Genomic DNA, 22,946 nt, shown 5'->3' on the forward strand with positions numbered 1-22,946 from the left:
GCAGGAGCTGGCGACTCACCCCCCAGCACCGTCGGTGTGAGCCTGACAGAAGGGCAGCCCCTCCTGCCCACAGCTCATCCCCGAGCCTATGCTACTGCCTCATACTTGCTTGTTTCTCCCTGGAAACTGCTTTGTCAGGGAAATAAAGAGGTGAAACCGGTGGGATTCAGCACTCTGTAGGGTTGCTTTGAGCTGGGAAGTGCAACAAAGGATAGGAAATCATAGTTTTGCATAACTGTAATTATAAGCTGGAGCCTGAGTGAACCAAGCCCAGCAGCCCTGAGGAGGAACAGTAACTCAGAACAGCTGACTGTAATGCAGTGAGTGTGCTCATGGCCAGGGGATGGTGCTTTAGGGAGGAGTCTGGCAGATTATAGATGCCTTATGGCCATCACCCTGCCAGAGTAAGTGGGTGTCCTGTGGTTGGTATTCTGGTCTGTACTGCACATTGCCAAATCCCACAGTGGCTTGGGGTTGCCAGCTCTTGGGAAGTAGAAGCATCTTTCTGAGGTTAGCCATGGCTTTTTCTATTTGTTCTGTTATTTTCTTCTGTCGGGGTCAGAAGCACTCAATCCTGTGCTGTTTGTGGTTCAGCTAGTGGTTCTGGATCTCCCGAAAGAAGAGTGAGGGTTGGCAGGATGGAAGGAGCCTGTCCCTGAACCTGCAACCTGCTGTTAATTTGGGCTTACATTCAGGCAGGTTCAGGTGCTGTCCAGGTAGGACATTGCCAGTCAGTATTAGGGAAGTCCAAGCTGGAGAAGCCACTGGAGATGCACACCTGGCGGTGTTCATAATGCCTCAGCTCCATGCACCTGCAGGGTACCCAGAGGGTGTGTGAAAAGAGATCTCAGTGTGACCTGGATAAATTGCAAAGCTGATACTGAAAACTCCATCAGTAAGAAAAATTCAGGTATTGGAGCAGTTTGTGCATAGCTAAAAGGTAGTGAATCTTTAAAGAACAGAAATGAATGTTTCTTATTCTTGTCTGTAGCAGAGGAATGGACATGATATGAATGATTGCCTTTGGCATCTGCAGGTAACCAGAAGTGTGTGGTTAGTGTAAGCAGTCTTAGGGCACAGCCCATCAAAACCTTGCTGGTTGGAGCTGTGAAAAGTTAATAGAGCATTTTACAAAGTGCTGCCCGAGTCCTCTGGTCTTGTGTCTCACCAAAGGCCATGGACTTACATGAAGGCATTTCTTTTTGTGTGGTTTGTGCCAGGATAAGTTGTGAGGTACACAACCTGCCATGGTAGGATAGCAAGTGAGCTATTACTGTAAGTGGCAACAAGGTGGGAAGGTGGAAACCTGACACAAAGAACAGATTTAGTCCATGAGCCCTCATCCCTAATGATGAGCTGGCTGCCCACATCAGTGCCCCACTCTGTACCTCCCTGTGTGGTAACACCAGCAGATACCTCATGTCAGAGAACTCATCCAAGCACCATCTCTGCCTTGTTCTGAGTGGGAAGCTGGCATCTCTGCTGTTAAGGATATCTCTAATGAGACAGAAGTCCTTTTTGTTTCCCTTGCTGCATTCAGTTTTAGTCCTGGCTCTCAGGGAGCATGGATGCTTCACCTGCACTTGTGAAGCATCCTCTCTTTTTCTTATCTACTTAATCCATGGTCTTTGGGTGCTGCTAAAACCTCTAAAAGTGTTTAAAAATAATGAAGTGAGCTCACTGGTGTGAGGATTACCTTTCAGTTAAAAGCTTAGTCTTCAAATTAAATCCAAGGACAATGTGTTTCCTTGGCTTTGTCATCCTGTGCTGCCAGGCATCTGTGGCCAGTTAGAAATCAACCATATGGGAAGTGTCAGTGCACAAAGCCTGATTCCACAATTTTTGTGCCCTTAAACTTTCAGTAAATTGAGATGATGTCTGGGAATAAGTAATGAATGCAGCATTGAGCATGGATGATGAAAACAGCTCATTGATAAGTAAGTTAACATAGCACTACAAAAGAGTTTCTGTTAGACTTCACTGATTTTAATGTTAATTCAGTTTATTTGGCTATTGTCTGCTTGTATCCTTGGAGCTTTTTCAGTTCCTTGTGGAAAAGAGCAAAATATACAATTATGGTTTAATTTGTTTCTCCAGAAGTATCCACATTAAACAGCATGAGTTAATTAAGTAGAATTGCATGACACATATTTTTATATAAATGTATAAACACCAACACAGAATATAGACTATATACCACATAGGCAACATATACAGTGCAAAAAATTGTGTTCCATCTATACGCTGATAATCTGCATCTTCTGGATACAACATTTTTATTTAGGAATGTGTTTTAAGGACATAGGGAGGAATTAATTTAAAAGAAAAAGTGACACAAAGATACCCCCAGATCTTCCTGGTGATGCCTACACAGATGTTTTCTTGGGTGCTGCCTCCTCCACACTGCCACACCATGAAGCACAGGAGCATCACTGAAGGTTGTACAGGCCCATGGGCTGAGCCCTGTCAGGGAGGAGGTTATAAGGGTGGGAAGAGCTGTCTTGGAAAGTGCTGTAAATTTTTTTAAGCCAATGCTTGAACGTTAAAAACATAATTTCCCATGTGCTGTCATGGAGGGCTAGAGCCTGCAGCCCTTGCCAAGTACCCATCTATGTGCTGTGGGGCTGCTGCAGCCTGGCCCAGCCCCATGGGAGCTCCTGGTGCCAGCTGCTTCTGGCTGTTCTGGTGGGTCAGTCTGTGGACAAGTGGCTGGTTCCTGGCTCACAACCTGCAGGGTCCTGGTGGGCAGCTGGGTCAGGGCTTTCTGCTGTCTCACCACCACTGGAAGGTTTTCTTGTGGCTATTTTGGTTCAGCCTGAGTTAGAACAGTCTGACCTGGCTCTCCTGTTCCCTTCTGGCCACCCACTGAAAATGACCCAGACACCCCTTAGCTTGGTGAACACCATATGAAAGGGAGACACCTTTATTATTATTATTTTTTCCCCAGACTATATTTGCCTACTCAAGAAGACAGCAGCAAAATTATTTCAACCTTTTCATTGTTGATCTGAGCACTCTGATGACCCAGATGATATCGGATGGCTCCCACTCAAGGACTTGCAAAAATGCCCCTGTCCCAGCCGTGGTGAGTTGATAACACTGATTTTGTTGGTGCATATGGAGTGACAGATTGCCTCTAGAGTGTATTTCCATCTGTGTTAAAATTACAAATTAATTTGCTGATTTTATTTGGGGCTCTTTGATCAAGATTACTTAATCTGTGCCATAGCCCCTCACAAAACCCCAGCACAGTAATTCTGGCTTGTTATTTGAACTGATGTTATTTATGCAGAATCATGCAGCATTCTTTACAGCTATGCACAGGCATCCTTAGCAACACCTTTTTTTTATTACTTTTCTTGGAGAAATTAAGCTTATTTTCCCTGGAAAAAAAATGATTGATGCTTCTTCTTCCTCATAGTGTTAATCATAACCTATATGAAAAGTTTCACAGTCAGAAAGGACATAATAGATCCCTTCAGATCTTGCTTGTCCTATAGTGACCCTACTCATTTGGTTTCTGAAATAAAAGCTTGTATAGAATAAGCAGGATGAGCAGAGGCCTTCAAATTACCTCAGGGGCAGTGCTGTGAGATGGGGCTTTCCAGGACTGAAACTGAGTTAAGGACTTTTATAGTTCAACCTGTCATGATACCTGTATCACTGCTCTTGACCTGATATGGCTCAGGTGTTTTACTCAAGCTGCCAGGTCGAGCAACAGCCCTCTGGAATAAAACACCTTCCTGCTGGATCAGAGAGACTAGTGAATTGGTTAATAACTTTTTAATAAATATGTGCTAAAACACCCAGTTTCCCTTGTTTTACATATGGATCCCCTGAAGATGTGGGTAGTAGATATTGTTTAACCAGGTATTACCTTCCCAGCTGACGAGGTCCATTGTGGCTTGTCCTTCAAGGGACAGTGTTCAAGGCAGGTGGTGAGTTCTGCTGTTTAGGCTGTTGTGAGAAGAAGGAAGCTGAGATATTCCCAAAGGAACAGTTTTAGCTCTAGATGTGGAACCTGGGGGCATGGATAGTCCCTTGGTGTGGTAGGCTCTGTCCATACATAGTGCAAATCCACCACCTGTCTCATCTTTGCTATACCAGCAGCAAGATTTTTAGCTTTGCAAGGTGGCAGCTGAAATGAGGCAGCTGTGGAAAAGGGGGTGAGAAGTAGTGACAAATAGTTTAGCATCAGCATCTACATGTCCTGTAGTCCCTGGTGCCTGCAGGTGGCAGCCTGACACCAGTAGGACACCGTGTTACCACTTTTCAACCACAGGACATTTCTGTGGGTCCCTGTGGTAGCACATACCCTGTTGCTTGGTGAGGGGCTGAAGCTCAGTAGTCCAGAGGCAAGAACTGGTTTGTCCATTGGCTACATCCACAGGGATCTGCTGTCTGGCCTCTGGACGTTTCTATGACCACTCAGGCTGCAACCAACCAACCTTTGCGTTCTGCATGGACAATTTACCTCCCACTTGGTGTGCTGGTGGTGCAATCCCATGTCTTTATCTGCCTGAGCATGGAGCTACCTAAATGGCTATTTTCAAACAGGTTTGAAATGCAGTTTAAAGGGGCTTAAGAACAGTTGCACCCACCTGTGCTACACTAGTGTGAGCACACAGAGGCTGATTTTTCTAACAGTATGGGTATGGAGATTGGGCACAGCCACAGACAGGTTTGGCTTGCACACTGGTGCTACAGCAGTGATTCTTGGGAAAGCCACTATGGTCACCTGGGCTCTTCTCAGTAATACACAGATTGTCCCTTTTATTTAACATGCTAGGTTTCCAGGAGGTTCCCCAGAGCTTCAGCCCCCTTCTGTCATCCTGTGCCTGGCCAGCTTGACCCCAGGAAGAAGCAGGGGTTCCCCAAACCATCCCTCCACAGACTTCCCTGGCTTAAACAGTCACCATGTCTCAAGGGTTAACCAAGGGTTAGCTGGAGGTTAGCATGCACCCACAGTCTGAGGGGAAAAATAATTTCTTTCTGCATCTCCTCATGTGAGTATTTCTTCAGGAAATACTCCACCTTTTCCACAGTGATACCTCCCTGGGCTGGGAAAACCTCTTTCGTGCCTTCTACTGGAGCAAGTGTTAATAACCATAAGTAGCCCCAACAATGTGGCTGTAAATGTCCACCATGTACAGAGATGTCAGCGTGTGTGTGTTAGGCTGGCCTTGATAGGGTCCCCACTGAGTTTTGGCAGAAGTTACGCTGCTTTCTCATCCTCAGTCACTGTTGTTGTTCTCCTCAGGTTTTCCTTGACTTTAATGAATTCTGGTGCATGGTCTTCGTGCTTCTCCTGCTCTTTCTCCAACTGTAGGAAAGAAGAGTCACCATTATCTGTGCATGCTAATGGACAAAAGTGTATGAACTGCAATAAAACTGTGGGCTTCTTTATTGCTGGCTGTCCCCTTACTGTTGCCCAAAGCTGAATGAGTGTGTAGGGCACATGTTGGTACTCTACATGTTGGTGCTCTTTTCCAAACCATTACACCTGAGCTATGTTCACCCTGAATCTCTTTTTCTGGCCAATTGAAACATCACTCATTTTATTTCCTTCAGAGAGAAACATCTCCAAGAGAAAAGCAGGGGAGTGAAGCACTTCAGACCTGGCATGGAGGAGGAGGAGGTTTGAATCCTTCCCAGCAAAGGAGGCCTGTGAGCCTGGGAAAAGTTCTCATCATTAGGTTATCATCTATGGGGGGTAAGTTGTTGTGCTGCTTCACTTTTATATGCAAAGCGTTTATGGGTCTGCCCCTAAACCATCAGGTTTCATACTCCTGGTACTTCTCTGAGGGTACTGGGCTTTGATTTTCAAGTGATCTTGGCTTGGCTGACGTTATTGCACGGGAGTTGTTGTGTCATTAATTAAATTAACTAGTTCCATCCATTTGCAGTGAACTACTGTCAAGTAGGGCAGGAAATGACTTTCTTTTCAGCAGCCACAAGCTGACTTGCTGCTTGTGCTGGTTTGGGTAAGAAAGCAGGCGCAGAGCACCCGGGGCTGCTGACAAGCAACCTCCCTGAATATTGCCCTCCCCAGGTATATTTTTCGCCAGAGTACTTGTCAGGAACCACTGCTAGAAGGAACTTGAGTGTGGTTGCAGCAGGGTTTGCACGTTTTAGCACATTCGCAAACTCTCACGCTGTACCCCAGAGTCCTGAACAACCTGTGGTGGGCACTGCAAAGGAACCCTGCTATTTGGGGTGATTTGAACTGGAAAGTATGCCCCAAGCATGGGATCTGGTGGAGCTCCAGGGCCAGTGGTGTGTGTCGTAGGGGTCCTGAGTGAGCTGGTGCAAAGAATCCCACTGAGAGGATGAGGGTGCTGCAGATAGGGCTGCAGTGGCAGATGTGCTGTGGCTCCTGTTTTATGGAGGGGTAGCAATGCTGTACCTTGGTTAAAAGTCAGCCCACCCATCAACTCCCCTGTGGTCTGTGCCTTGTGTAACATGGTTAGGATAACCCAGGGATGACCAAAAACTTAGTTCTACCTGATCCAGCCTCTGGTGCCTCTTCAGTAGCTCTTTTTCAAAAGGAGACTGCAATTTCTTTGCCTCTTCCTCTTCCTTCTTCTGTCTAATGATCTGGTTTCGCCGACGGTGCTCAAGCACCCTCTGCAGCTCTGGCTTGCTCTCCACACTCAAGCCTCTGCAGATAAAAAACAGATAGGTCAGGGCTGAAGGACCTACACCCGGGGAAGTGACCACAGCCAGCCTGGCAATCCCAGAACTCTTCTTGGTCCTAAGTGAAAACACGGGAGAGCTGTTCCACAAATCCATCACAAATCCATTCACAAGGCTTTCAGGATGTTACTGGGAACACCTTCCTGCTGGGAGGGTGCCCGGGGCTGCCCATCTGCCTCGAGTGGGCAAGGTGTTTGCTCTCCGTGGCCGGGTCTTTGGCACTGCAAGTTTTGCTAATCCTGTTGCATTGAGGTGCTACAGCTTTCCGGGTGGAAATGAGTGTGGAAACGGGGCATTCCTTTGGCTCGTGTTATTACTGGTCTTAATTACGCCGGTGACAAAGTGGGCTGTGTTGAGGGCATTTGAAATGATGACGATTTTTTTCCCACCAGCAGGGGTAGTCATTGATCTGCAGTAATTGTCCCAGCAGCTCCTTTCATCTCCGTTTCATCCCATCTTTGCTGCAGAGCCTAGGAGCAGCAATTCTGCCTTTGGCATGGAGAGTTTGGGTCAAGAGGCCAAACCGAAATGTCCTTTTGTCCCGAAAGCCAGGTGAGGAGGGAACCTCCCCATGTCTATGCTAAGGGCTTGGCCAAGGCAAGTGAGCTGGGGTGCACTATTAAAGCAAAGCTCCTCCTCAGCACCAGGAGGTTTCTGTTGATGAAAGGCTGGTTGGTTTCTCTTAAGGTAATTTGAAAGCAAAGACATCAGACCCTGTAGACTACGGAGTTTTCTTGGCAAAGTGGCAGGCTCTGAGGTGGTATCTCACCTCATGAAAAACTGAACAGGCAGGCAGGAGAGGAAAATGCAGCAAACTTCTGTGCTGTCACAAGCTGTGCTGGCTGGGGACCAGTGCTTGCATCCCTCCAGTGCCATGTTTGATTTGTAATTTCTTCTGTTGCTTTATGACAGGATAAATTTCACAGCAACATCAGTGAAGGTGGCTGTAGCATGGGCCCCTGAGTTTTCCATATGAGTTTTCAAGGCAGAAAGAATTGGGATGCTACAGAAATACTTTTCCCAAGGCTTGAGAGAAGGCAAACCTGCCTTGGCTTGGTGGTGATACAGCTTGCAATGTTGCCTGTGGATTTGTTACTACTCCTTGATTTAATCAGCCTGTGTTGTTAGTACCCAGAGGTGTTGACTAAGATAAGGGTTTTGTTGCACAAGCTGCTGATATGAGTTGCTTCTCCCTTCGGCTTAAGGGGAAAAACCAAGAGCAAAGCAGAAAGAGGAGCAAGCCATAGATCCTTCTCTCTCCCTCTATAGTAACATATAAAGCAAAACTGTATTCGAGAGTGACAAGAAACCTGCTACAATGGATTATTGTTTGCAGTAGGGTTTTTTCACATATTTGCTGAAAAATATTTTGGAGGCCAGAGCTAAAGCAGATTCAAACTTGTGCCTGAGATGTACAGGGCTGTAAGGAGAGGGGTCAGGAGATGCAGGAGTGGAGCTGTCTCCTGTCTCTTCTATCAGATGGCACATGGGCATAGAACATGGTGGGAGGCACAGAACTAGAATACAAAGTGATGATGTACTTTTGGTTTCCTGGTTTGAAGTTCAGCTTGTTCGAATGCTGTGGGGTCTGTACCCTGTCTGCCACTGTTCATCTCTGCTACCTCCATTCCAGGGTCTTCTTCATTTGTTGTTCCACCAGTGGTTAGAGTGGAATAAAGTTCTGTGAGGCCAGTGTTGCTGGCTGAGCCTTCAAACAGAGCAGTATTACTAGGCAGGATGTGGTCACTCTCAAGCCCAGAGAGTCTTCAAAATACTTGGCTGGTACAGGCATCTCCCTGGATGCCAAAGAACAACCTGGGTATGGTCCCTATAATTCTTCTGATTCTGGGAAAATTAAATCAAACCATGCCCAGCTAGTGCTGGTATTGATTAATGCTCCCTGCTGGCAGGCTTGATTGTTTGCTGAATTAATGTTTGTGTCTGGTTCTCATGATGACTGTAGTCCTTTTGATCAGAGGCTGTGCTCATTTTAATTAGATGGCCAAAGTACTGCCGTGTCAGAATATTGCAGGGTGTTAAGCAAATGTCAATAGAATGCCAGCAGATTTTTTGCTTTTCCTAAAAGCCTCTGAACTGAATGTTCTTTTACTGCACTGGTGCTCAGACTGGTGCCACAAAGGAATGATGTGCTTATAGGTTCTCAGTCACTGGTGTCATCTTAATGTTGTAGCTGTACTGCTAGAGTTAAATTGGGGTGATGGGGTAGGAAGTCAGGAATATGAGTTCTAGCCTGCCTTCATCCATTTGATTTTGAGAGAGACAGTGATTAGCCTTTTGCTTGTACAGATGATCTCACTCTGATGCTCTCCCAGCTTTCAAAGGCTTCATCCAGCCCACACCTGTCACTGTCTCTGGGTTGACCTTAAAGCACCCAGAAATGCTGTATATTACTGGGGACTTGGCAAGTCAGTGACGGGGACAGAAAAGCCAGAACCAGGTATAAAACGTGCATGGAACAGCAAAAAAGGGGCTGTAGGGATATCTCATGTCTTCTGGCACTTGTGGCTTGAGGTGGGTGGCAATAGCAAACAGCTCTGAAAAGTGTGAGCCGATGCTTCAGAATGGCAGAGCAGGGATGAGGAAAAAAGCCTCCTTCTGTTTTAATTTTAAAAGAGACTGTCACCTCAGAGAAAAGAGAAAAGGGCTACAGCAAGCTTTACACTGTCTGTTTGCAAGTGAGGGGATTGATTGTGCCCTTCCAACTTGCAGGGTGTTGCTGGCCTTTGTGCCTCAGTTGCTGAGCTCTTTGACGGCTCAGCATCTCTCGAGTGACCTCCTCTTACCTTTTGTGGTTCATCAGCAGCTCTCTGTGTAGCTCTTGGTGGCTCTTTGAGGCTTTTACAGGATTTAGGAGCTTTTTAGGTTTGATGAGATCTGGGTTTCCATCTATGTAGTCTGGGTGAGTCAGGATATTCCCACCATCTGGTCGCTCCCGCTGTATTTCAGTGTACATCGATGCTGGAAGAAAAGAGGTGTTTGCATGAGGAGTGCCATCCCTCTGCATTGTGGGAACCTGATGGAGCTCTCCTCCCCTGGGCAAAACAGAGGAGAAGCTGCTTGACACCCGTGTCAGTGTCTGTGTGCATGTGCCTCCATGTGCTGGAGCAGTTTCTTCAGAGGCTTTAAAAATACTCCCTTTCCATTGTTGATGAGACACATATTAATTAGATCACATAAATTCTTTGCCAGCCCCTCGCCTCAGTGGCTGTAGCATTTAGTGCCAAGGATTAATTAATACAAGATAGGTGTAATCTAAAACTGGAAACAGCTATGGATGTGGACAGGGTTGAGCTGCTGCTTTGGTTGTCCTGGCCAAGGCTGTTGGTCCCTTAGCAGAAGGAAGTGCTGGGGGATTGAAACATCTCAAACCCTGGCCTGAGGAAGTGCTGCTGTATCTGAAACCTCCTGTCAAGGAAAGATTTTGCTGATATCCTGCTGGCCTAATAATCAGGATCAAGTGCAACACCAAGAAAAGCATAATTTGCCCATGCAGTATGTGATCGTGCTGTAATAATTTATATGTTCTGTATGGAAGAAAAAGACCCCACTGTTTTGGAAGTGGTGGCAGCTTGGATTTCAGGCAAACCACAGGGCATGTTCATTGTTGGTATTGCCAAGTGCGTTTCTCCTTACAAGAACCCCTGTACAAAACAAGCACAAAACACAAGTTATAAAGCACGGTGAGTGCAGTGGGCTGTACCTTTAAATGCAGAGCACAGTGGGGCTGCCTGCAATTATTCAGAGTACGGTCTAATCAGGGGCTCAGAAAGAGCAATTTATTCCCAACTATTCACTTGAACAATTTGGAAGTTTACCAGTAAGAACAAAACGTCCCAGGAAAAGGGTGTAGGCAGCTCCGTGCCTGTTAGTGCCTTGTTATTACAGTGCTTCTGGGGGTCTCGGGTGAAGTTACACGGGTTGGTGGGGCAGCAAGGAAAACAGCTGTTCAGTAATGTTGCCTCCCTCTCTTATTGTAATCTCATGTATAAAAGAAATAAAGCCCTTTTAAAAGAGAAATCAATAATAATAATAAAAGAGCAACAGCAGGCTATGTTGTTCTTTCATAGTCAGTAAGTGCTTATCAAATGTAAAGTGGATTGCAGTCAAACAGAATTGTGTAAGGACTAATGCTGCTGAAGAAATGATTCAATATCAAACAACTTCTCATTGAATGTTAATATGGTCAGTGCCCTACTGCTTTGGGAGCAAAGGCAAACAAATCAGAGCCCATTACATGAGTGTAAATGAGGTGAAGAGTTTGGTACAAATTGAAAGGGTGCTTAGTGTTCTCATGTATCAAATTGTTTCCCTCAAGGATCCTGCACCACTGCTGGCAGAAGGGAAGGTGGTGTGGGTTTGATGTTTGATGGCAAGTGCCAGGTTGACCCAAGACTCTGTGGGGTCTGACTCCACAGCCTGAATATGGGGTCTCAGCATTGCTGTCAGGAGAGATGCAGGGACTGAAGAACAGCCAAGGGTTAAGGCAAAACAATTCAACACAGTTTCATGGATAATTTTTGCTAGATGAAAGTCAGGTTTTGAACAATGAGAAAACATGTCAGGTATTCCCTGGAGTAAAATTGTGGGGTTTTTTGGTTTTTTTGTTTTGTTTTGTTTTTCTTCCCCCCCTTCCCCTGAGAAGGCAGACAAGACAAAAGAAGGTACAAAAGCAAAGATTTGTTTGGGCATGAATGAACTGGTCAAGCTCCCATTTCAAATGGCAAAGCAATGTCTGTCCTTCAGTCAAAAAAAAATCCCTGCACAGAGTAACTTGATGTAAAATGCCAGATGGTTTTAATGAAACACTGGTTTTGGACAGCTATACTAACAGTGTCTCTGTATTGTTCTGTTGCCCTTTTCCCACTGTTCCTGTGCTGTTATTCAGACCAGAGCTGCCTCCAGTGCCACGATGCCTGCACTTGCATGTGTGCTGGGTACCAAATCCTGTTGCACAGCAGGAGAAAAGAGCCGGAGTGCACTGATCTTGGATTTGTCCATCCTAAATCTGCCTGTTGTGTTCTGCCAGGGGATAATGCAATGAGCAGCAGGCGTGGAAGGATTACACAGCCAGCCAAGCCTGAAGGACCAACCTGGATGCTGTAAATGGCTGTAACTCTAGTGACTTTGGTGGTTTATTTCTATACCAAGTAGCTCTCAGGCCCTGCTGCTAAGCTGTACTAGCTCTTGGGGCACTGGTGTAGCACCATTACTTATAAAATACTGATTTCCCTCTGTCTTTGTGATGTATGGGTTTCCTTCTGTGACTCGAGAATGGCAGTCCCTTCTTCCCTACCTCCAAAAGCCAGATCTCAGGAGATTTGCTTGGGGCAGGCTGTCTCTACATCCACACAGAGCTAGTGCTCAACAGTGTACAATGCTATTGCACAGTGTCATCCAACCCTTCAGTTTGGTCTTGTGGTGTTTCCACCCCCAGACATTCAGGATGATTAGGGAAGGTCCATCCCCTCCCTACCTTAGTGGACCTTCTGGTTACGAGGATTTTGGAGAAGCATTTCAGCCAGCCTGGAGGTGTGAAACTGGGCAGTGTGGTTGTTTCAAGGCTGCAGCAATCCAACATTGCATGGCTGAGGTTTGCAAAGGAGCAGCAATTGATCAGCCTATTTACTGAAGGCAGATAGAGAACTTTTCTCTGAAATTAGCAGAAATGGAAAAAATACTGATGGAACAAATACTGGGAAGGAAGGAGTGGGAGGCATTGAAACCTATTGGAAGCATTTCTGGTCAGGCAGCTGTTAAACCAGCGTGCAGAAATCCTCACAATGAGTGCAATTTGCCTGAGCAATACTGTGGGGGCCAGGACACAGCAGGTAGCTCTGAGCTTGGTTTTCACTGTATTGGATGTGCCCAGGGTGTGTAGATACAGGCACTGAGGGTTTTGCTTCCAGTGGGTGTCTGTACTGCTGCCCAAGAGACAAAATCAAAGCTCCCTGACTGGGACTGGAGGGAGCCTTGAATCTTACTGCAAAAACAGTGCTTTAAACCATCTGAACACCTTATTCTGGAACAATTCAAGGAATGTCTTCATTTGCATTGGGCAGAAAAACAAAAATGGGAATACAAAAATACTGGTGTGCCTGAAATACAGCATGGGGTCATGCTGGGAGTAAGGACAGGGCATCCTTTCCCCTGCAGGCTGACATATAGGGACCCAGTGCAAAATGTTTCTCATGGACTAGATCTATCGTCTTCAAGACCTGGTGTAATTCATGTTCATGTAAGGGGAGACAGACTGTGATCAGGCTGCTTTTTGTCATTATTTATAGTGCTGAAGGTGTAAATCAAGCCAGGTCTCTGCAGTGGATTTACAGCAGGATGTCTGTTTTTGCATGATTCAGCCGTAGATCAATGAACAAGGTTCTGCTTTGGCACCTCCTTGGCCTCCATCATAAATCAGCACAAGGTGTTAGACATTTTTATATTGTTCTTGGCAAGATATAAACAACAAAAAAACCCCATGTGCATTTTAATACCCTCTGCTGTACTTGGGAAGACAGTGTGACCTTTTTAAAAGATCTGTTTGGAGTGTTGCTTATAAAGAGGAGCTGTGTTTGCTTCGATATACTTAGTCTTTTGCTTGCTCTCAAATATTTTCCCTTTCCTTGCTTCTAAAAGCCTGAGGCTTTCTAGGAAAGGTACATTTCCATCCAACTTTTCTGTGAGTAAAAAGCAAGACTGCCTGGATGAGGAGGCCAGGGCAGATACTTGGACTTCACATGCAGTCTATCTTCTCTCCCAACTGGAGCTGTGGAATAAGCTCCCAGGCTTGAGCAGTTTTCCAAGAGATCTCAGAGGGAATATTCAGCATCTTTGAGATGGCCCAGAGACCAACCACCCTCCTGCCCCAGGCTGTGGGACTGGCTAGAGGAGAAAGATTACATTTTAGTATCTTGGACAGTTCTGACCTAAAGCAAAGCCTAAATTCCTGCTCAGACTGCCTGGAAATGCTTATAAGTCACCCAGTTCTGGAAGACTCATGATAAAATTAAAATTACATACCAGAGTACATAATCCTGGCCCAAATTGCTTCCACTTCTGATTGCGTTCTGCCCCAATCTTTTGGGAAACAGGATATTGGGCAGTTTTGATGTGACATTACATGCCTTTGAAAACTTGAATGGTGCAACTAATACATTAAGTATACCCTACTAGAAGCTGCTGGGGTGTGCTGCTTGGGGTGCTGAGTACCTTTTGTGCAGCCCAGGGTGAGGAGAAAGGTTTTAGCTACCTCCTGGGAAGGAAGAGGAAGACTGACTCACACCCAAGGACAGGCACAGGGGCTTAGCTGTGCTGTGCTTACCTTTGTTGCTGCTTTGGGGTTTGCCCTCACTTGAAGGAGATGCCCTTCAAAGAGCATTTATTTAGGATTAAGTGACTTGTCTCTTGGTGCTGGGTTGCCCTGTGAGCCCCTCTGCATGGGGACCATGTGCTGTGTGCTGCTCTCTGTGCTGCTGACAGCATGCTGCACCGTCCTGTCGGGATGGAATTAATCCCCAGGAATGTTAAGGGGATTAAAGGCACTGGAAAGGGTAGGTAACCCGAGGGGTGCAGCTCTGCTTACAGCTGCCTGCTTGGCTCCAGTCAGTTCTTCACAAAAACGAAAACAAAGGAGATTGAAAGGAAAATTAATCCATAGCTGTTGTGTTTGAAAAGTTGCAGGGTGGAGGTCTGGGCTCCCACTTAGCACCTCTAAACTGAGAACAAGATTGGAGGGTACATCAAGACAGTGTTCAGCTGCATTTTGCAGGTTTTCATGGGAAATGCCTCCTTCCCCTTTGGCTTTTGTGTTGCTGAGCTTCCCTCAATATCCTGCCCCTCTGCAACCTGCTTGCTCTTCCCTGCTCATCCCTTGGCCCTTTTCCATGCCAGCTGCAAACCAAGTTTCTTGCCTTCAAGGCTGTGGGCATCCCTGCTGCACAGCATGTCCTGCCCTGTGCAACACTGCCCTGGGGCTCTCAGCATCCTTAACTCCCAAAGCTGTGGATATTCTCTGCAGAAGCACAGGTCAGTGTTTAGCTTTAGCTGGAATCTATAAAGTAAACATAGTTCACAGTCTTTTCTTTCTGCTGTCATTTGATAATTGATTTTCCAACTAGAGCATCTCAGGAGAGGCTTGTCAATAGTGACAGATGATGACCAAACTGCTCTTGTTAAAAATATTGTATAGGAAATGCTTTCTGAGCAGAGGATGGGCCTCTGTGAAGTGCCATTCATGTAGAAGCAGGCAGAATGCATTCTTCTGGGAACAGGATCCAAGCTCAGAAGATATTACTGTTAGTGATACTATGAAGAAACCCTGTTACTTGGTAGGAGGAATGAGACTGCACACAAACCTCAAGATGCCCAGGGTCAGAGCCCTGGATTTGGATTTGTAAAACCACTGACCCAAGGGACCATTTTCTGGGCAGGAACAAGGGCTTAAAACTGTGGCTATAGAGAAGAACCTCTGGTTTTCTGTATGCCTGGGGTTTATTAATGAATGAGTCATTTTAAAGAAACCAACAGATTAATGAAGGGCTGCTGAAAGAAGCTGGTCATACATAAGCCACAAGTAAGGAGGCTGCAAAACCAACACACTCAGCCCGTGTCAGCAGAGATAGTTTAAAGCTATTTATATAAGAAACCTGAGCCTGGTAAATAATGTGAGTTTCTGACATATTTATCTGCAATCATGGGGGGAACCTTCCCGTTTTTGGTCTATGGCACTGCTTGCATCGGCTCCCAGAGCAGCCCTCCTTTCCTCAGGGTGCCAGGTACCATCCTTCACCCCCCTCCTCCTTAGGAAGGCTGAGAGGAGCCTCTCCACACCCCCTGCAAGGGTCTGCCCATGCAGATGGAGGGGCATGGGATCTTTAAACTAGCCCCAGTTTCTTTTAAGCACTGGTACATGCACACTTCTACCTCTCAAGCAGAAGTTAACATTTTTTAAACTTTTATTTTAGAACAAGGACTTCCAGTCAATGGATTTCCACTGTCTGAAATAGAGCTGGAGTATGGCTTTGCAGCTTTTCCCATGAGATTGTAATGGCAGAAAAGATCATGCTGTGTGTTAAGTCTAAATGTTTGGAGGTAAAGTTTGCTAAGCTGAAAGTTTGTCTTTTTTTCAGGATTCTTGAATTTGTGGCATTTTCTAATTTGCATGATTTTCCTGACATTAAGTAATTGTATTTTAGAAACACAGAGCAGCTGGGATTGGCTTCCTCGGGCAGGGAAACTCCAGCCTGTTGGTCTCTGTGAGCCCCAGAGTTTTGCACAGTGAGAGCAGGTTTTGAGCCTGTGACTCTGTTGGGGAGGATCTGGTTCTTGGAGGACAAGTGAAGTGGGGTGCTGGGTTTTTAAAGCCACTTTCTGTGTGGTCAGGATGTTCAGGGCAGAATGAGGCACTCAGGTGCTGGCTTTAGTGGGCAAGATGTGAGTGCTGCCCCATGTGGAGGCAAGGATTTGGGTTCTTGGTGACTGGAACCCCATTGGCACGCAGGTCTCTAGCTGAGCTCACAAAATGCACCTGAACATCTCAGCTAACCCACTTTTGGCTGTTACACAGCTGTGCATAGAAAAAAATACCTGTCATTCCTTTACATGAGCTTAGTGGCAGTTGTGGCTTACTGCCCTGATGATCGATGATGATGATGATGATGATGATGATAATGTGATAATGATAGTATGGTGAGCTCAAAGATTGGCAGATGCTAATTGTTACCCTCCCTGGGTGAGATGGTACCAGGTTCCATCCTCACTGTGATTTTCCTCTCCTTTGGTTCTCCCACTAATGGACCTGGCACGCTCACCCTTGCTTGTCACTGGGCGACCGGATCGCTGATAAATGATACGCGTGCTCCGGAAAGGAGGCAAAAAGCCTTTGTCTGGTTTTAATCTATAGTTTTAAATAATTAAGCAAGGCTAATTCTGGTATTTATAATGCAATAGGGTGAATGTAACTCGATGTGGCTGCTGTGGGAAGCAGTTCCCAGCTATTGAGTGCCTGCCCTGGGTCCTCTTGCCTTCACACAGCCCTGACATTCACCCTGTAAAGTTGCAGGGTCAGAAAGAGAAAGAAAACCCTAATGGAAACGTAAAACGGGGCAGCAGGACATGGTCCTGCAGCTGATGACCCCACTGTTGCCATTCCTGCCTCTACCAGCATAGCCAGTGCTGCCCACCAGTATAACCAGCCCTCCCAGTCCAACCAGTGCCCTCCAGTCCTACCCACCCTCACCGATACCGTGTCAGCACTGCAGCCCATGGGGCTGTGACCCCTCCACAGGGGGCACAGAGCAGACACTGTCTCAGTCCAGGCTGCTTACATGCCACCAGCTGCAGTCACCCTCAAATGTAAAGGACCCTGGGTATCACTATGGTCACCTGCTGAGATATACACTCATCACACATACCTGGGAGAGAAAAATCCCAGCAGGTTTGGGGCTAGCTGAGCTGTCGTGTACAGAAGTTACCTATACCCTGTTTTGTGTTGACTAATGCTGGAAATCTTTGTACAGTCAGGCAGCAGCAAGTTCCCCCCTGCCAGCAGGCAGGCAGGATTTGGTGTGCTGGTTAATAATTTAATTTAATTAACCTGGACTGTGATAAGCAAAGATAGCAAGGGGGAAACCTACTCTGTTAGCAATCACCAAGGGACGTCAGCCCTGTGCCTTCTGCGAGAGGTGTGTGGAGTATCTTGTTCAGGTTTGGTAAGCAGTGACAGATGCTTTGCAGTCATTCTCAGTAATCACAAACTTACTTTTAATATCCATCAAATATTTGCTCCCTGCATTTGCCTGCCTATGACAGAGATGCACATCAGTCATTAATGAATGCTTTATGGTAGCTCAAAGGTATTTTGTTGAATACGGAGGAAATGATCCCATGTTGATTTGCAGGAACTGTATCAGCAAGTGTCCCCTATCTGTCCCCATGCCTATCCAAGAAGAAGGTTTGGATAGCAGCATGGGTTTTCTTGGGGAATTTCTTGTGGGATATGGGTCTGTTTTGAAAGGCAGAAGCAGAAGGGCAGATTCTCAAGCAGCTACTGAAGTATTAAAGTAACATGATACCACAAATAAAAACTGAAGCAAGGTCCAAAGTCACCTGTGCATAAGCATATAAGCAGTGCAGACTGAACCCACAGGGGCTCAGCAGCCCATCTTTACAGGGGATGGCCAGCAGAAACATGGGGACCCCCCAGGGCAGCTTGGGGGTCCCAGGGCTTACCTGATTTCCGCAGCATGGCTCTGGGGAGACCCAGGGGCAGGTGCTGCCCCGAATCCCACGACGTGTGGCTGTGGGGGCTGAGACTGCTGCTTCTGCCTGGCTGTGCTCGTGCCTGCATCACTTTCTTGTCTGGGTCTGATGAAGCTGCCTGTCTCCTGCCAGGTCTCTCCGGTGGGCGTGGGGACAGAGGGTCACCTGAAGGTGGCTGCTGCACCGTTGCTCTTGCCACCCCACGGGGTTCCCACTGAGGGCTGGAGCTCGTCTGGCAGCAGCCAGTGGCCTTGCCTGCTCCTTGATGCTGGTCCCAAAGGTCTCTCTACCACCCTGAAAACTTGCTCCCTTTGCTCTTCGTTGCTCAATGGTGTTTTCCCAGGATGAATGAACAAGCTAATTGGGTTTTTTTTTCCCTCAAAGCAAACAGCTCTGTGCGTGCCCAGGTGCCCCAGCAGCCCGTGCAGTGCAGCCGCTGCTGCCAGTGGAGAGAGAGGTCTTGCCTCTGCTCCACGGAGGAAGGTGTCTCCTAAGTGTGCCTTAGCCACGGCTCCCGGAGAAATCAGATCGCCCCAGAGGAAGCCACACGCCCACTCTCTTTAGCAACCACTGCAACAGCCAAGCCCGGCACCAGGGCAACCGCTCGAGTTATCGTGATTATTCCCTGCTGTGTTGCAACACCCATCATCTACCAACTGCTGCACGGCCCTGTGGGGGCAGCTGCTGCACCCTGTGGGGAAGGGCTGCAGGAGGGAGAAGCAGCCCCTGGGTGGGGCCATGGGCATCCTGCTGGCACCAGGGCTCTGTGATGTCCCAGGTTCCCACTGCTCCAGCTTTCATCCTGCTGAGATACAGACCCTGCCTGGCTTAGGCCCTTCATCCTCATCCTCACTATGGCTGGAGGTACCATATTGGCCATCTCTGAACTGTCATGGCCTGGAAAACCAGTGGCTGTACAGCTTGGGGAGGAGAAGGAGTTAAACCACCCACATTTTGGTTTTTAGATGGGTACTGCAGTCCCGCTCTTGTCATGTTGTCCTTCACCAACCTACAGATGCTCAGGTGACAGGAGGTGAGCAGGCATGGGGCAAAATCATTTCCACATAGAGCAAGGGTTTAAGGGACTCTGGGGTGGCACCACTGGGGTTCCTGGCCACATCACACAGCGTGGCACCCATTGCGTGCAGGCTCTGGTGTGGCCACATCCTGGCATGATGCTCCTGTGCTCTTGAAGGACTGGAGACAGGAGCCAGAGCTGCCATGGGCATAGGGGTGCCCATTTACTTATTTTCACCTCTCTACATTTTGCTCCTCTCCACATCCCAGTATTTTACTCTCATTCCAGCCCTGTTTTTCAGCCAAGGTTTCAGAAACACCAGGTGTGACCAGAAGCCCCCACCTCACCTCCCACAGCCCTCCTTGGGGCAGCATCAGCCTCTGACACTCACCTGAGCTGCTGCTCCTGGGCTTCCCGCTTCCGCTTGGACACTTGGCCTGAAGGGAATATTCTTTCTGGAAAAAAACCCAGGAGAGAAATGGAAAATGAATGTACAGGTATTGCTCTTTTTTTTTGGGAGATAAATGTTGGAGGAGTTACTGGTCATTTGCTACTTAAAAAAAAAAAATATATATTTTTAAGTAGCTGCTTAGTAGCTTTAAGTAGCGAAATTTAACTGCTTCTGGTCAGGGGGTTAAAAAAAAGACAACTACTTTTTTTTATCCCCCTGACCAGGAGCTGTTAAATTTAATTGATGTGCAGCATCAGATGCAGGAGCTGAGAGACAGGCTGGTCTGCATTCCCCTGTCTGTGGTGTGTGTTTGTGTGAGCATGGTCAGCTCAGCCCCACCAGCCATGGGCTGGACACTGGTGGTGTTTTGAGGGTCCCACAGAGCTTTTGCCCCTAGACCAAGGCTGAGGAGAGGGCTTTCAGTGGGGAGGCTGAGCAGTTTGCTCAAACTACATCCTGCCTCACAGCCCGTGTTTGCCCCATAAGCTTTTCATAGCTGGACAGATTCTGCTCATGCTGCCCATTGCTTGGTCTGGCTGCACCCTTGGACACTCCAAAAAAACATTTGGCTCAATTTCAAGCTGAGGAAGGGATGGATGCACAACTATACTGCTCCCCTTGAACAGGCTATAGGGGACGTTACCTCACTAGAGATGTGTCAGAGAGAAAAAGAGCATAAATTCAAACCTGCTTCAAGATCTCAAGTGTGGTTATGGCTGGCAGATGCAGGAGTGGAGAAAGGCTGTGATTTGTCAGCATCTGCTGCCAGTTGAGTAAAATAGATTGGAAAAAGGCAATATTTTCTGGAGGTGTTTCTGTCTGATACCTTTGGGCTTCTCTCTGGAAGAGGTGGGTTTGCATGGTGCTCAGGTGCTTTCATAGCAAAGCTGTTTTTCTAGGATCTGCTTGCACAATGATTCTCTTTGCTATCTAAATCACCACGCAATGTCTCCGAGTCTTTGGGATTAGCAAAAAGCCTTTGTGTTCCCCTTGTAGCTCCCTGAAGGTTACTGTGTGGAGATGGTTGATTGCTGGGTGATATTTATCTGGGGTGGCTCCTGCAAACGAGGAGTTGTGTCATTCACCAACTGCCCTCCTGTTTCTTATGAAGTGGCTTTATGTCCCGGGAGAAGGTGAAACAGGGAGCGCATCCCGGTATCACTCATTCCTTCTCCTGTGCCCCATATTGCTGTGATTGCTGTGGAGGTTTTTCAGGTGGGGGTTTGTTTGGGGGTGTCACCCAGAGGAGTGAGCCCCTGGGACTCCCCGTTCCAAGAGCTGGCAGGAGCTGGGCAGGTCCAGCATGGCCCTGGCACAGCACTCTTGGCACATGTGGCCACAGAGAGCTCATTTTTTAGGACTTGGACTTTGCCCTTCCGAGGCACCAAGGTGAACTTTTCATTTAATGTGCACATAAAGAGAAAATAATGCTGCACTGAATGTGCCCCTGGGGCGTCCCTGGTGAGTGGCTGCACAGTTAATGAGTGAATGCCTGAAAGAGTGAGATGGCTCCGTGGCACTTGGGACCTCCTCCTTACTGGGGCTGTACATGAGATGGACTTGGTAGCTGCTGAGTTACTTTGCTTATGATGTTGGCTGCTGGCTGCCATTCCTCTAGCCAGTTCCTGCAGCACTTGGAACTTTCTGGTATAGGCACATCTTGGGTGTGTTAAGAACCCCAGCTATGTCAAGCAAGCACCCAACACAAACACTGGCTTTCCCATGGTCGTGCAATGCAGCCAGCTGAGGTGATGGCAATGACAGTGAGATAACCCTGCCACCCAGCTGGGATTGCTGTCTGCCTGGCTGCAGCACCGAGGAGCCTCAATGTGAGCAGTGAATTACAGAGCAGACAGCTCTGCCTGGCCCTGCCTGTATCTTTATTAAATCTCCAGCCTCACACCACAGGGCTGGGAGTGCAGCATCGCTGCCAGTCCTGTCCAAGGTCCCAGTCTGCAGCCAGAATTGTGGCCCTGCTGAAGTCACTGGGACTTGAAGTCAGACAGCATTTCACCTCCAGCTGCAGAGAGGCTGGTTAAACATTTCCTCTGATGGGTTAATGCATTGGCTGAGGTGCTGTCTGCAATGCTCCCTCCTGCTCCATGTCCCATAGCACAAACTTTGTTCATGTCCCACTACAGCCAAAGAAGTCATTCTGATTGTACCTTGGTGGTGGCAAAGCCAAAGGCAGGGGATGTGTGTGCTGGTCAGAGCTCGGCCTGGTACACGACACCCTGTGACCTCTGTGATGGGCAAACAGTGGCTGTGACTGGAAACACAGTCCTGCTAATCTCCATTTGAGCCATTAGTGTGTTTGCAGAGCAGGATGGGTTCTTGCAGCTCCCTGGCTCACAGAGGGGAGTTAATGATTGGCCAGATAAAAGAAACTTTTCTCTGTTACCCATGGGACAGAGCAGGGGACAGGACTTTGTCCCCAAACCAGCTGGGCAGCAGAGCAGGTACTGCAGGAGTCAGAGGGCTTAGTTTGTCACAGTGAAGGCTCAGATGAAGAGGATGTATTGCAGTAAATGTGTGGAAAATGCCTGTTATGTCCCCAGACCTCCTATTTTTGTGTGAAAAGCACTTCTGCATGCAGTGTGACTGCTTCTTGTCAGAAGGAAGAAGTAGTAATAAACTCTAGCCCCTGTGGAACCACTATGCCCCTCTCCAGGTGTGCAGGACAGGTGCATGTGATGGATGAAGAAGGAGCTGTCCCAAGCCTGCCTGGTGCTTCCATTGGTGGCACCAGCAACCAGCCTGCAGTGGCCCTGGCCAAGATATTTCTCCAGCAAGAAAAGGAGGATCCTTGAGACACTGCTTGTGGGAGCAGGTCTCACTTCCAACCTGCAGGCCAGCTGCTGCATGGGATCCTCCTCCTGCTTCAACCATGCCAGTGTTCACCTACTATTTAGCTTAAATTAGCCTGGCTATTAAGTGGGGTTAAATACTAAAAAGCAACATAAAGTATAAAAAGTAAGTAGTCTCTTAGTTTTACTGTTGTATATTAGTCCTAAACATCCTGGGCATCATTATATCCCAGCAGGACTGTCCCTAGGCCCAGCTCCTATGCACAGCTGAGAGCTTCTGCAGCAAATATCTGGAGGCAGGTTGGCAGGAGTAGGCTGCTTTGAACCATGGGCTCTTTGCAAGCATCCTTCTCCATGGCTCCCTGCTCAGGGAGTGCAATGCTCCTAGCACAGCTTAAATTCAGCCTCCCTGTATGAACCATTAATCAGAATTACTCGTTCTACACTTGGGTGCTCTAATATTTACTTGCAGGAAAATTGATGGCTGGTAATTTTGGACCTTGTTTGTGCTTTGATGAAAGTGGTTAGGGAAATGAGCTGTCAGGGTATAAGCCACGGGAAGGGTGAGGAGAATGGCTTCAGGCAGGTCCAGATCAATACAGGTGTTATTAAGGTGCAATATCGTAGCATCTACATTGCACTACAGCCAGGGTCTGAGCTAATAAATTAGACAAGAAATTGCTGTAATCAGATCATG

General features: G+C 47.4%; 1 protein-coding gene across 1 annotated transcript; it reads right to left on the bottom strand.

The window, feature by feature from the left end:
• Positions 1-2,629: 2,629 nt before the first annotated feature.
• FAM107A (family with sequence similarity 107 member A) lies at positions 2,630-18,507 on the bottom strand. Its single transcript, XM_008503205.2, has 4 exons — positions 17,944-18,507; positions 9,501-9,675; positions 6,505-6,661; positions 2,630-5,323 (listed from the first exon to the last, which is right to left on the bottom strand). The coding sequence occupies exons 1-4, from the start codon at positions 18,059-18,061 to the stop codon at positions 5,216-5,218; spliced, it is 558 nt and encodes a 185-aa protein (XP_008501427.2). The 5' UTR covers positions 18,062-18,507; the 3' UTR covers positions 2,630-5,215.
• Between the last annotated feature and the right edge of the window lie 4,439 nt (positions 18,508-22,946).

This window comes from Calypte anna, chromosome 12 (assembly GCF_003957555.1).
Source record: "Calypte anna isolate BGI_N300 chromosome 12, bCalAnn1_v1.p, whole genome shotgun sequence".
NCBI lineage: Eukaryota > Metazoa > Chordata > Aves > Apodiformes > Trochilidae > Calypte > Calypte anna.

Excerpts from the sequence above, each read along its gene's own strand:
- FAM107A (XM_008503205.2), bottom strand. The coding sequence starts at position 18,061 with ATGCAGGCACGAGCACAGCCAGGCAGAAGCAGCAGTCTCAGCCCCCAC. Across the intron at positions 9,676-17,943 it reads AGCCATGCTGCGGAAATCAG|CATCGATGTACACTGAAATA; the intron begins GTAAGCCCTGGG and ends CTTTTCTTCCAG. Across the intron at positions 6,662-9,500 it reads CTGCTGATGAACCACAAAAG|AGGCTTGAGTGTGGAGAGCA; the intron begins GTAAGAGGAGGT and ends TTTTATCTGCAG.